Source organism: Lagopus muta, chromosome 10 (assembly GCF_023343835.1).
Source record: "Lagopus muta isolate bLagMut1 chromosome 10, bLagMut1 primary, whole genome shotgun sequence".
NCBI lineage: Eukaryota > Metazoa > Chordata > Aves > Galliformes > Phasianidae > Lagopus > Lagopus muta.
The window spans coordinates 14,100,130-14,114,779 of NC_064442.1; the positions used below are offsets into that span (position 1 = coordinate 14,100,130).

Genomic DNA, 14,650 nt, shown 5'->3' on the forward strand with positions numbered 1-14,650 from the left:
CATACATTTATCTACCTGCACTAAGAACAAAGCATATTATCACCAGAAAAATAAGCCAGTCTGAACCCCCCTTCATAGTCTTCCTGATGGACTCTGGCAAGTACATAGCTCGTAATTTGTACTATAATAGGTACTGAAGTCACCCAAAACTTTAACAGTAATTTCATGATTAAAATGCTAAAATTAAAATTCATGATTAAAATTAATTTCATGATTAAAAGCTACAATTAAAATTGATTAAACATGCAAATATGGTAAGTAGTTGATACTTTAAAACAACAATTCACAACAGCACAGCAGAAACTTGGTAGTAGTCAAAGGTTACATAATAGAGGAAAAAAGGTATTTTATAATGATACACTTACTTCAAGCTTTTCCATATGAAAGTCCTTTGTGACATAATTCAATGTTGCTCGAGCAGAGCTTTCTCTCCCAGCTCTTCTACTATCACTACTTTCCTCATTTCCAGTCCCAGATTTCTTCCCCTTTCCCTCCAGAAGATAACTAAATTGCTTCATCCTTCAGAAAAAAATGGAGATTTACAGTTTTGATTGATTTTATTATTTTCTTTAAGTGCACGTTCCTAATGATCGTGAGATTTTTTTTCCTCTACTCCCTTTGAACATGTCATTGTGAGCCTTTAATTTTATTACATCCTCAAGTTACTCACAATATACAGATGATTCTAAATAGTTTGCAGTTACTTTACTCCTATATAACTGACATTTTGACATGTATCCCATTTCATCACCTAAATGGGAAGCCCTGCAACTTAAATTTAAAAGTAACCATCTGTAGAAGACTAAGACTAAATATTTTTAGTCTTTTTCAACAACTTTTTTCTTACAGCACCAACCCTTAAATATGTGAACTGTTACAGTCTTCTATTACGAAATAGCCACAAAAAAAGTCTGCATCTGCACTGTGAAAGCACACAAATCCTCACCAATACCAGCACAATTGGAGAATTAAACAAGCAGGGCATTTGCGTTCATGTGCCTCTCATCTTACTCAGCAGACCTCATACAGCCTCTGTGAAAACATCTGTCTTCATCAATCAGGAAGTGTAATACTGCAGTATGCAAAGAACCTATCTTCCGTAAGATGTTACTTGTGACATTTTTATCTCTTTACCTAGAAAGAATTTATCATGAATGACATCGTGGAAAATTAAAACAATACATTCCAGACAAATTCCACTTCAGTTCATCGTGTTTTTTTTCTATGTACAGTTTCTCTGAAGTGTCAATGCAATATGGTAATTTCATTGTTCTGACTGCCACAATGATATACCATTAAAGTGACAGTACATTCCATTCAGACAAATCTCATTTCAGTTTTAAGGAATTTATGTTCTAACGTACACAGTTATTCAAGGTTCATTAACAGTACCAACATGTATCTTTTACAAAAAAGGAACTCAAGGATGTTCCATAATAGTAACAGAGAAACAAAACTAGCTAAACAAGAAAACTTCATTCGCTCAGAAACAAGTGTTGCAATTTCAGACAGTGACTGTATTATTTAAAGAACAACACAGCCTCTGCACTCCTTCTTGAATCTTAACAACAAATTTACCTAGATTCTCCAAATGACGAAAGCAAGCGATAACGGGGCAGCTCAGAAGATGCTACGTATGCCAGAATGCCAAAGAGCCTTTCTGCCATTACAACATCATCTTGAGTAACCTGTGAGGAAAAACAAAAAGTGAGAGAGAAGTTTCAAAACTGGCACATTCCTAATTCATTCCATACATGGATGGAATGGGCTAACTGACATTTATTACACAAAACACCGCAGATCTGCTCCAGGCATACCTTCAAAACGTAGATTTGATTTCAATAGCACTTTTAATATACCTTAAAAGAGACCAAATTAGATACTTGTGCTCATTTTATTTCCTATAATTCTGGGAAGTTTAATGCATGCATATAGTACTCTATGCTCTTGAAATGAGGAATTTTATAATGATTTATTAAGTACGTGAATGTCAGACATTAATTCTGTTCCACACTACACATGCTTAAAGAAGGTCTGCTGGAAATACTGGATCGAGTTACACCAAAGGAACCAGAAGACAATGTCATCCACATGTTAAAAGATAAGTTAAAGTCTCTCTGATTTTGGTGGAATCATATAAAAGTTTTCTCATACATACATATTCATATAATACATACATATACATATATACACACACACGTACACATATGCACATAAATTAAGAGAAGTGGCTGCATTTCTGAAGTCAAGAGTATACAGTTTGCTCATTATGTATTTCTGCACATGCAATCTATACTGTCACAATTCAATTAAGATATTCCTAACTTACTTCCAATGGTTAAAAACTTTTCGTGATGATTCTTACACTTCAGTTTACTATAAAGCAGGTAGAATATTTCCACTGTTTGGTTGATTTTTGTTATTTTTGTTTGTCTTAACTAGTAAACTTAGGGCAAAAGAAACGGAGACCATCATTGCCAGAGGACCAAACTATGAACTGATCTGAACTGCCAAAAGTTTGTTGGCACAGCTTCTAGACCCTTGGTTTTCCAAGGAAGGAATCTTTATGACCATTTAAATCTTACCTGCACAACGCAGTACAATGAAACTCAGTCAGCAACTTCTTAACTTCTGGATCAAATTTAACTTCTGTCAAGATTTACATATTTCTGGCAAGCAACCCATTTTTAAATAAACTACGGTTACTTACTTACAGTATTTATCAGATACTTTCACATAACTTTTTTCTTCTGTATTGTGCAAGTGTGTGAATGAAATGAAATTTCAGTCAAAATTCATATTTCTATTTAACATTTATAGACTATACAACTTGTCCTTGCATGGCATACACTGCAACAGCATAATGCAGGGAGAAACTCCCCACAGAAAAACAATACAGGAAATTAGAAGCATAATTTCTAGTTACATTTCTTAATTGAATTAAACACTGTTTTCATGATGTTTACTTTTTGTTCACTTTCATTTAAAATGAAATAAATCTTTAGTGGTCTAAAAGTAAAGGACCTCACTAAACAGTCTATTAACAGAAGCAAGGTCTGAAACAAAGCGTACAGAAGGCAGCGAAGGAAACAAAGGGCACTGTAGCCAGGAAAGATCTGCCAGAGAAAGAAGGGATTTTAATTAATTTATTTATGTTAAGAGAAGCATAAGGACAAGGTCAACAGAGACACCAGCGCTAAATACACACTATAGTTCATAGAAACTCATGTTCTCCATCTTATGCCAATACATTCTTTGCTCCATTAATCACAAAAGGATTATAACAGTAATACCACATCAATGCAAGTCCATTACACAGCCTTCTTGCCAAGTGCAGTACGTTAGGAAAACAGGCACCAACTCAATAACTGTAGTGCATTTGTTATCCTGTATGCCACACCAGTTGGCATAGAGCATTTTGTCAAGTTTAATAACTTCAAACCTTGACAGCTATTTTAATTAATCTGAGATTCCTATCACTGGGAAATTTTAAATAACATATCTAAAAGAAAAGAATTTGCTTCTTAAACAATAATGATATTGTACATGGCAAACATTAATAAAATAGTCTGTTTGACAGACTGTTCAATCACAGAATTGTTAAGGTTGGGAAAGACCTCTAAGATGATCTAGTCCAAACACCCACCTACCACCAATATTGTCCACTTAATACACTTGAAGGAAAGTCAATTTCAGCTATGTTATCTAACGCTGGAATATATCGTACACAGTAAGCTACGAGGCAGTCTGTCAAATGCACACTTCCGCACAAATATCCAGCACTAAGAATTTTGATGCTTTTGAACATACCAGAGTCACAGCCAGAATCAAGAGTAACAGACCTCTACCTTTTTAAAAACATATTCCAGAATTATAACAAAAAGGCTTGCCTTCAGGTATTTTCCTACCTCTCAGGTGCAGGACTACCATTTGCAATTCCAAACATCTGCTAATTTATCAAGTAAGATTACTTGTAAGAAAGAAGCAACAACACCTTACCTCAATTCCATTTATCTTCTGCAGATTAAAATGGTTCAATCTAAAGAGAACATAGTATTTCCACAGAGTAAAGTTGACAACTGGATTTCCCTGCGGATCAACTGTTAACTGTTCCATGCGATGCAGCTGGGCTAATGCATTGAACTGCTGCAGCGTCACAAGATTCGTCTCCTTGAACTTCAGGTGCTTAAAAATGAAAACAGTAACAATAAACTGCTCACTTCATTTATAGACTTTAGGGAGAAAAACATCAATGTACAAATTAATTGTGTATATATTCTAAAGATGTCCACATTACATATATAAGTTCCTAAATAAATTACAAACCCCTTAGTAATAGCATTCTCATTTTCATATCACAAAAGGACTGTGAAACTGCTTGAGGAAGGTTTATTTCAATTCTGCCAACAAAGGCAAGATTCACACATAAAAATCAGTACAGTGTTTTTAAACATTATTGTACCAGACTAGCACTCAAGTAAGACATTTCTTCGAACTCTGTCTTACACTAATGTTCCCATGAGTGCAGGAAATGCAGCTACACAGCAGCACTACAGAAAGGCAGAGGGGGAAAAACAGATGGCTAAGATTGCTGAGATCTTGCCATGCTCAACAAGTTTATCTCATTGAAACAATTAATTTCCCCACAAATTCATTGCTCAATGGAACCATTAAATAGTATTATATCTACAACTGTAGAAAGCAGCAGCAAGCTAAGTAAGCATATAATCTGAGTGACAAGTTCATTTAAGTATGTCATCATTACTTTATTACTTGCTTAAGAACTGTGGAATTATGGGTCCAAGAAAGTACTGAACTGATTTCTCATTATGTTGTTTTGCTTCAATAGGAACTGAAGAATTGCAAGAGCTGCAATGATTAAACCAGCTACTCCCTTTGAATTTTACCTCTCTTTTCTATCCTACCAGATAGATGGTCTTAGAGCTCACAATACAAATGAAGGACTCCTGATACAGTCGATCTGTAATACTGTAGAATAACAATACTGTGTTTCCACAGCAGTTCTGCAACTTAAAGACAACTAGGCAGGTCAAGCGAACTATGGGAAATAACTACTAGAATGAGAAGAAAATAACCATCCTGTTAAAGAATCTGAATTGAATTAAAATCCTGTTTTTTCAGAACTGCCAAAATGAAATGAACATTAAAGGATGAAATTAACACAATTCAAAAATATATCTATTTACATAAAACAATTAACAGTGACTGCCAAACTAAAGTTCCATTACAGAGTAAATATTCTCAAGCTGCTCACATTTTGAGACATTCTTACCACAGAATTAGGAAATTTTATCTTCAGTTTTGTTAACACTTGCACAATTTCATCATATTCTATGAACACAAAGGAGACTGTGACAACAGTTCCAGCTGTTTGAACACTCCAGTTCCGATCCAAGCACTCCAGTGCTCCAGAACCATACAAGTAAAGAGTGTCTCCTTCCAGTTCCACCAGATGAGACTCAAGGACAGACAAGCCTTGAACTGCACTGTTCAATATTGTATCAAGAGACCTGTGGAGGAAACACAAATTCAGTAATAAAAATTATTTCATAGTAGTAAAATTGTGCTAGTGAATGACAATCCTCTCATCCACCAAAACCAGAATTCAAATATGACTGCAATTCTCAGTTTTCATCTATTTTTACCCAGTGTGGTTCAGAAGTGTTACAAGATGGAAAATTCTCTTTCCATCAAGTAACATTTAAAAAGTTCTACTGCTTTGGCAGGAAGGCTCTGTTAGTTTTAGAGTTGGACAACACAAAAAACCATCACTTATATTTAATAACCTGCTTAAGAATTTTACTTCAGAATGTAAATCAATAGATTTTAGTTACCTAAAAGGAACTTCAACCAACATTCTTATCTGAGCTATGATCCCTTCAGATTCTGTTCTCTGTATGAACTGCAGAAGTTTCGACAGGAGTAAGTGTTGTACGATCCATCCCATTAAAATCAGACAGTTAATACTGTCAGATAATTAATCAGGCAGTTAAAAATCAGACAATACCAGCCAAGGACAAAGCTATTGACATTGCTGAACAATCAGTTCCACACTTAAAAGCAGTATCACTACTCAACTAAAACCCTTATGTCACATTGTCTGATCAAGATTCATTATTCTACTTAGAGATGAACTAATCTCATTATTGTTCTTTAATTCTTAAGTAATAAGGATTATTAAGCACATTTTTAAAATAGCGTGAGCTTCCACACTTGTAATATCAATTTTAAAATTAAACAACAGATCCTGCTATTTTCAACTCTCCTCTATGCATCTTACTTCCCACACAATATGCAGCTGAGCTGACCTGAAGCACACAAAGAATTCAAGATGAACACAACCCACAGACTCAGAAAATTGTGCAACTGTTACTGCTTTGTTCTTTATAACTATCCTAGAATATTTAACGCTTTTGTTTTTCCACTGTTCAGATCACTCAGCTGATGTTTTCTTGACAGTATCTATCAAACGTTTAAGATTTCACTTTTGACTGGAAATAGTCACCTGAGAGGCCATTACTCGCCCATGCTGACTTTCACTTGCCATTTTGTTCTTAATTACTCATGTTGAAAACTTCATTATTATATAACACGTTAATAGACTCCTGTTAACTTTAAGCTAACAGGAGCAAAAATGCAACAGGCAGCTACATGATAAAAGATGGCAGTATTATTTAAGGCTTATTTATTCTAGGACACAGCCATGTCTTCATTGATATAAAATAATCTAAATTAGTGATAAACATTATTAGCACACTTTCATTTCTTTACCCATTCCTGAAAAAGTTCCAAACATAAATCTCCAATTCAGATAATAGAATGTAATGTGAATTACCTAAGAGCATTATAACAACTGAAAAAAAAAAAAACAACAAAACAATGCTGTTTATTAAAACCTTGGGGTTTTTGAATATTTTTATTTTGAAAATAATTCCTTTCATTTCCCCAATGCAGACTCCAGGATTTGTATTTAACACTTCTTCGAACATCAAGTTCTTCGTTTAGCAAAAATCACAAAAATTTACAATATGCTTCTTTAGCCAACTAGTTGCTGTTATGTTACTTATTAAGCATGTATTACTTACAATCAACAGCTAATATTGCTTAACAGTGAAGTAAAACATCTCTTCAGAATAAATTTGGATATATTACATTTGATAACGAAATACAGTGAGATCTCCAAGTTGAGAATAAGAACGTAAGACAAGAATGGGAAGAAGTATTGCTGAACGTAATACCTGCTTTCTTCAGGAAATACATATGCAGCACTGCCATTGATCGGACAAGGCTGGTTATCTTTATCTTGGTTTAAAGAAGCCACAAGATCTATTCGATTCTGCTGTATCTCCCACTGGCGAGCAATATTACAAATTGTTAACCGTTTCTTTTCCTGAAACGAAAGTTGGAATAAATTATGACAGTGTAGTATCAACATAGTTCCTTGATACAAAATAAATATATTGCTTAATCAAAAAATTGTCACATTTTAAATTGAAGAAACAGAAGCACTGGTTTACAATCACACAATAAATTCAGTGCATCACTCAAGCACTGTTTTGCACAGCCCCACAGGTGACAATGGTTTCACAAAACTGGTGATAATAGAAACAAGTGACTTAATGTAGACAAGCTGTAGAAAATTAAGTTTAAACTAGCTGATCTGGGTAACCACACAAGTCTGTACCTTGAGCTAACGTTCGGACACAACAGGGAAAAATCAACACAAAGCACAACGTTCTGTTATAGTCTTTTTTCAAATGGAAAAATGAACGCTAATTTCATTTGCCCACAGAGAAAAGCAGAGTTAACCCAGATTTATGGTTTGAAATTAACACTGTGATATATTAGCTTTAACCTATACTCTCTTTGTGCTTAAGTTTTGTCTATAAAAGCAACACAGAACTGTTAATCTTATGCTTTCACATAATTCATTCACATTGAGCAAATTGCAGACATCACTGTAACAAAGTCCACAAAGAACATTCCTCACAGTGCTCCATGTTGGAGATGTAAGGCATTATACTTCCCAAACGAACACTGTTTTTTGAAAAATTTCACAAGCTGTCACTATACAGCCTAGGTATTTCCTTAAAGTTAGTATTCAGACTGACAAAGCGTATGAACAATTCACAGTAAAACACTTTATAGCACCAGGATAAAGAACTCCACTGTCAAGGCCAAGAAGTATCTGCAAGGAGCAGAGGGAGGCAGCACTGCCAACATCAACTTCTTCAGTGCTGCAGATAGAGGAAAGCAGCAGCTACTTGCTATCAAATGAATGCCTATGATTTCCCTTACACAGCATATAGTTTACAAAGGTTTGTAGGAAAGTGACAACAACAGAATTCCAGAAAATCATTCTCTAAGTATTTTCTTCAAAAGTAACTCTCATTAAAATCTTGTGCTTGGAGATTTTATCTACTAACAAATTTGTTCCATTCAATTCAAACAGAAGCTGGGGGGGGGGAAACAACACAATACACAGAGAATCCAAGCTCACAAGAACCCATTTTTACAAAGGAGAGATACAAATCATCTCACTGAATCAAGCAGGATATACTGCCATTTGACATTTATTCCACTTAGCTATTTGAAGATGAGCAAGAAGTCTCAATTAAGTGACAAAACCTTCAACGTAATGTTGAAATCTAAGTGGTGAGGGCATTATATTTAAACATGTTTTTTCCTCTATGGGAAGTTTTCACTGGCAAGATGCATTGAGAAATCTGTGCCACCAAAGCAAACAATCTCTCAACTACAAGAAAACATTACATCAGTGGTTAAGAACATGCACTACAAATAAACACAAACTTCCTCCCAATTAGCTTGTCAACAGCATAAAGCATGATGTATAATTATTATTTCCTAATTTCCCATTTCTTTCTCTTACTGAGACCAGGAATCAAAATCTCAAACTGGAATAGATTTCAGATAAGCCATTATTTCCCAATACAAAGCTCTATTAAAAAAAAATAAACAGAAACCACTACCTAACAATTACTAACAAAAAAACAACCAACAAAATAACCACTAAGACTACTTTGTTGATCTGGCACAGCTCTAGACACAATTCTTTTTTTCCCCACTCAGTTTATGCTTAAACATCTTCTAATCTGTTGATAACAATGTTTTCATTTTCAGAGTTATGTAAATTTGCTACACTTCTTGCAGACTCATGCAACTCACGTAGTCTAATTCCCTTCAGAAGGGACAATTTTAGACAACTTCACAGTATGGATACATGATTCCCCCACCTTGTCCACCCCCCCCCCCCTCCCCATTTGCTATATCAGGAGAGCAATTTGTATAACCATTATTGAACAAAGAAGATTTTAAGGTACCTCTATTAATAGGAAACGATTTGGGAACAAATTAATGCAACGAAAGGAATGCTGATAGTCTTCTAACTTGAACTTCGGTTTCCTGCTAGCAGTCAGTCATTTAGTCACCAGCCTGCACAAGTATTCTGGAGTGTGCCCTCGTCTCCCCTGTGGGATCTATCTATTCCATCTCATGTGAACAAGCACTAACCAACCATGTTAGTACGGTACATAAGTGCTCCTCTGAAAAAGACAACTGGAGCCTAGCTGCTGCTCTGCTAACTGCTTAGCTCCCTCTACAAAGAGTAATAACCTCAACAGGAAAGAATAAAGGAAAAACACTATGTGGCATCAGAGCACTCATGACTGTATTCGAGGCACCTGAAATCACCAAAAAGTCCTTCACTCTTAGTTTTACTTTACTTCTGTATTTGGGAAAATGAAGTTTGCTATCTTTTTACATGGAGCACCATCCTCACATATTCAACTGTTTTTTTGTTTGGTTGGTTGATTTGTGTTTTGGTTATTAGGTAATTTGAATAGCTGAATGAAGAACTTCAACTGAAGGGTAAAGTGTTTAAGCTGTAAAAAATTTTAATAGAGGTATGCTGGATAATTAAGAACTAGGTTAAAAATATTAGGTAACATTGTAAATAATTTATGGTAGATTCACCTCATTTTAGTTAGAACAGCCACATTAAATACCTTAAGCAAGCTCTGTTTATGACTTTCACGCTTCCTTTCTTCTTCTTTCCTTGCTGCAACAGATGCCATGCGTCTTTCCTCTTCCTAGAAGACAAAAAAAGATAACAATTTTACAAAGCTATGAATTACAGTTTAAGAAATGAATTAATATTATGAATAAGTTTCATTATGTTGGCATTTAAATTAAAAACTCTGTATTCTAAGAACTAAATATTTTAACAGTAAAACAAAAAATGTTTCTACAAATAAATCAAGAAATACAAAAAAAATTATCTACTAGATGGAACTACTGAAGATGAATCTATCTATAATTGTATTTGTTTGGCTCTTCAAAAAAAAACATTAAGTATATGATCAGTAAAACACTAACAAACATTTTCAAATAGGACAGTATTTTTTATGATTAGCATGTTTCTTGGTAAGAAGATGCACAGGATGAGTGGACGTTTCTCAATTTATGCCAAAACAATAATTTTATCATTATGTGTGTCTTAGAAAGGTTAGTTATTCCTCATTCAACATCAGAACTTCAGAAGAATACTTTCAAAATTAACTGTACTACATGAATATTATTTCTTGTCAGTATTACTGCCTGTTCACATTCAAGAAGAATGTCATTTCCTCCTGAATAATGGAAGTCATATGATTGAAGATATTAAATTCTCCTGGTCCAGGAGATACTTAATTCAATACTGCAATACAACCATATTAGGTTGAATGTTCTCTGTTTACAGAAGTCTAAACATTCTCACAGCACAGTATTTTTAGAACACGCATTTTCCAAGTAACAAAAGAAATGTTCCCTATGAAGTAAAAAGTGTAGAGTTCTTCCAACAAAAATATTTAGTAAGCATACTTAAATTTATTTTCATTTACTTCATATGTCATTTGGGTGTTTCTATTAATGTATCTTCCAAGAACATGAAGTGTTTTGGTTTCCATCAAAATAGAGAGCTCCTGTCCTAGGCTTTTCACTTCCACCTTCCAAAAAGTTATAAGTGAAGAACATCAATAAACAGAGATGAACAGGAAGATACTGATATGACAAAGTTCTGATACAATTCAAACGTACTATGGTTACAGCACTATAAGAACCTCTCAGCACATGGATCAGTGTCCTACTGGAAGACAAACTAGAGAAGTCACTTGACACTTGACATCATTAATACATGCTTAAGAAAATAATTTCCATTTATAATAACAATATATAAATAAGCAAACTGGTAAGCACACATGGTATGTGAACCTACCTGCAAACTAGCCCTGAAGACTAATGACACATCACACATTTTGACATCAGTCTGTATGGCCACTGAACTTCAGGACTGTCCTATGACTTCAGCCTAACATACATACATTAACAAGAGGCCTACCTTAATTCAAATTAAGGAAAGGGGCTTTGGGTAAAGTACACTTTTCTTACTCAGCCTCAGGCAACAACCTGCCTAGAACACAAGTTGAAAACCCTAATTTATTATTTCATTTCTATTTATTTTACACTCTTCCACCCTAGAAGACCTCTAGCTTTCTGAAGGATAGTTCTGTTGGCAGACTCATCTGCTCCTGGACTTTTCAGTTCTTCCTTAATAGGGGATTACTATAAAGTTCAATTAAAAGGGGATTAAAATTTGATTTTTAGCTTTCAGTTTTCTTGATTCTGATCTCATCTTTTCTAACAACTTCTGAACACATCGAACACATTAAGTAACTTTAAGTATGTTTAGAACTCTGAAATGAAAGTTGTTCTTTTTTTCCTCCAATGTTTGATTATATAAAATGCAGTAAGAAGAAAAATGTAAACCAGTTTTCCCACCAAGGGACTGGGAGCAGGAATCATCCATCCTATTTGGCAGGAAGCTGCAGGCCAGTCACCATATGCTCAGCTTCAAACTACCTGAGTCACTGTTACCTTTAGCACAGGAGAAGGTGAAAGCTGAACAACAAAGTGACACCAATCTGTAAAAAACGTGCCTTACGACTTCACCTTCTGTCAGAACGAGTTCAGGTTAAGGCAAACATCCACAAACTTTCCTAATGCAATTCTTGCAGCTTCCACAAATGTCCCTTTCCACCCTATCTTCTACTCCAAAGCCTTCACTTAATTCAGCATCAAATCCACATTTTATGACACCATCTGCCAGCCATGAAGGTCTGCCGCCCACATTCAAGTCTGTCCAGTACTTTCCCCAGTCTTATTCTTTGTACTGAGATGAACCACTGCAAATGCTGTTCAGATTTTTTTCTTTATCAAAAGTTTATCATAATTTGAGACATTTAAAAAGCACTACATCTTTTGTATAGTTGTACAAAAGAAGTGAGCTCAAAGAAATAAAACAAACAACAACAAATAACAGAGAAAAAAAACACAAACCAACCTCCCCAAACAACTAGTTCTTTCTCAGTATTTGAAAAGGTAGAATGATGGAGAAAACATCTGAATGAAGTTCAAAGGCCAAATCCACTTTTTATACAAGTCGAGTCTATATATGTTTCTTGATTAATCTTACAGAACACATGCAATCAATCTTGAAGAAAAAACACACTGAAGAACAAACAAAACTCAGGCAGCTATAAAACAAAGCCTTTAATAAGCCTGCTACAATTCAGTTTCATTATCACCCACTCTTCCCTTTTAGCTCCACATCTTTGGAAATTCTTTCCTTCTCCACTTCCCTTTGTTTCCCCTCATTATTCAGCTGCTTTCATCCATAACTTTGTGTCTTTTTGATAGTTGCCAGATGAACTAAAGCTATTTTAAATCCTATCTTCTCCATCTTCTCTTTTTATGTGTTCAAAATAAATTGTTAGGCTAACAATAATGAATCTTTAAGTAGTTAACGAGCTGCTGACAGCTGTCATCCTCCAAAACTTGCCAAGTATCCTTTTGCACTCTTTCCTAAATTCTAATCCCAGACTGTCAGGACCCACTACTGATAAAGGATTTCCTAAGGATTTTCTAAGGTACACCTTAGAAAAACTTAAAAGCCTGCTGAAGGGTTCAGACAAGCATGCTGGGTATCTGTGGAAGAAGTCAAGGTTCCTACCGCAGTAGCCTGCCAGGAAAGAAAGTATCATCACGCTAAGAAGCCTGTTAATCCTATGACCACAGAGGAAACCAAATCTCTAAGCTCCATGCTGGGGGGGGATGTTCTTCTAGAAGGTGAAGGTGCCAGATCATTACAGAGTTGGATGCTCATTTTTCCAGTGCAATCACCTCCATTTATTAGTTCTCCACTTACTAAATGGCTAGGGAGTCATCTTCAAGCACCCACCCAGCACAAGTCTTGCTTCCTGCAATCCATAAGCCATTAATGAGATTTTGAGGACACAGATTTACGTTTTCAGCGTGAAGTTGCAGCAGTGACAGAATGCCAAAAAAATAAAACATATTAAAACTATTACCCTGCAACGCAATTGCCTGCAGCTTGGTCATGGCGATAGCTCCCCCTGCCGCCCATCAGCTCTACCCTAACAATGACACTGACTCGGGCCAAACTTCTCATTACCAGCCAGCATCCATTCAAGGGGTAACTCACAGCAAATGCTGTCAAGGATCCTGAACAGAGTACACTTGAAATGCACATGTTCTTCTTCACTGCTGCACTATTACTACTCACACAAGTTTGTTCCACTGAGACTTGCAGAAGGCAGATTATTGTGTTGCTGTTATTACATCTTCCACACAGCAAAAGATTCCCGTAAGTTGGTACTTTAGATGCATAATATGAAGTGGATAGGTTTCTCAAGCTGGGATTTATCTTCTAGTGTAGACAACAGATAAATGTATACATACATACATGTATACATATATATACACGCACACATACACACTTTTTTTTCAGATATGCAAAGCCCTGACTTGTCAGTGGAGCTTAGCTACCTGTGCAATGATTTCTTCGGTCAGTGCCTCACTGGTTTAAGAGCTTAAAATTTGTTTTCAAAACTGCTTAGTAATGAGATAGCTCAAGCAAACACCAATTTCCTCATGGGAAAATGATTCATAAATTGTAATAATATGACAGAATTCCCTGAATTAAAGAAATTCTCCAATTTAAGAAATACTAGATTAGCTGCAATTCCAGAGTATTTGATACTTGCAGCAGCTGTGTTTCCCAACAGTCTCCCAAGGCTGCTGCCCCCAGAATTCTTCCTTGGATGTCCACTTTTAGCAGAGGATTCTATGGAAAATGCCTGGCACTAAAGAGAATGTTCTCTTAAAAGCCAGCTTCAAAGCCTCCTAACAAGCTTTTGAAAACATCATTTATGTTTTATTCTCTCTTAGAATTATTTTCTTGTCCCAGTGAAGCCAGCAAGCAAAAGGAAAGATAAAAGAATAAGAATTGTGTAATTCCCATTTGTCAAGTAGAAGAACTTCCGAAACAGTTAGGGAAGAATACTTTGACAGAACACCCAGCTCTCAGTTCTGTGCAAGACAAAGCACCATTTAAGTCCAAAACAGTCTGGATGCACTTCAGGCAAATGAATGAAAGATCCTACGAATGTATTACCTTAGGTATACTAAGCAAGTTAGAAAAACCATGCACCCAATACTGCATGCCCACTACCCACCAGCTTCCATTTAATGCAGTGCATAGCAACAGCAT

The 14,650-nt window shown here is 35.5% G+C and overlaps 1 protein-coding gene across 5 annotated transcripts in view; it reads right to left on the bottom strand.

The window, feature by feature from the left end:
- The window catches only part of LRRC49 (leucine rich repeat containing 49), a 36,098-nt gene that overhangs the window by 1,280 nt on the left and 20,168 nt on the right, over positions 1–14,650 (bottom strand). For 4 of the 5 annotated variants that reach the window (XM_048955759.1, XM_048955760.1, XM_048955762.1 and 1 more), the window contains 6 exons: positions 10,047–10,130; positions 7,260–7,411; positions 5,294–5,531; positions 4,000–4,185; positions 1,579–1,688; positions 366–519 (listed from right to left, as the gene is read on the bottom strand). In XM_048955759.1, the coding sequence (XP_048811716.1) occupies positions 366–519; positions 1,579–1,688; positions 4,000–4,185; positions 5,294–5,531; positions 7,260–7,411; positions 10,047–10,130 (924 nt within the window). Of the gene's footprint in view, positions 1–365; positions 520–565; positions 1,135–1,578; positions 1,689–3,999; positions 4,186–5,293; positions 5,532–7,259; positions 7,412–10,046; positions 10,131–14,650 lie in introns of those variants that run through there. The other variant, XM_048955761.1, reaches the window with a different exon arrangement.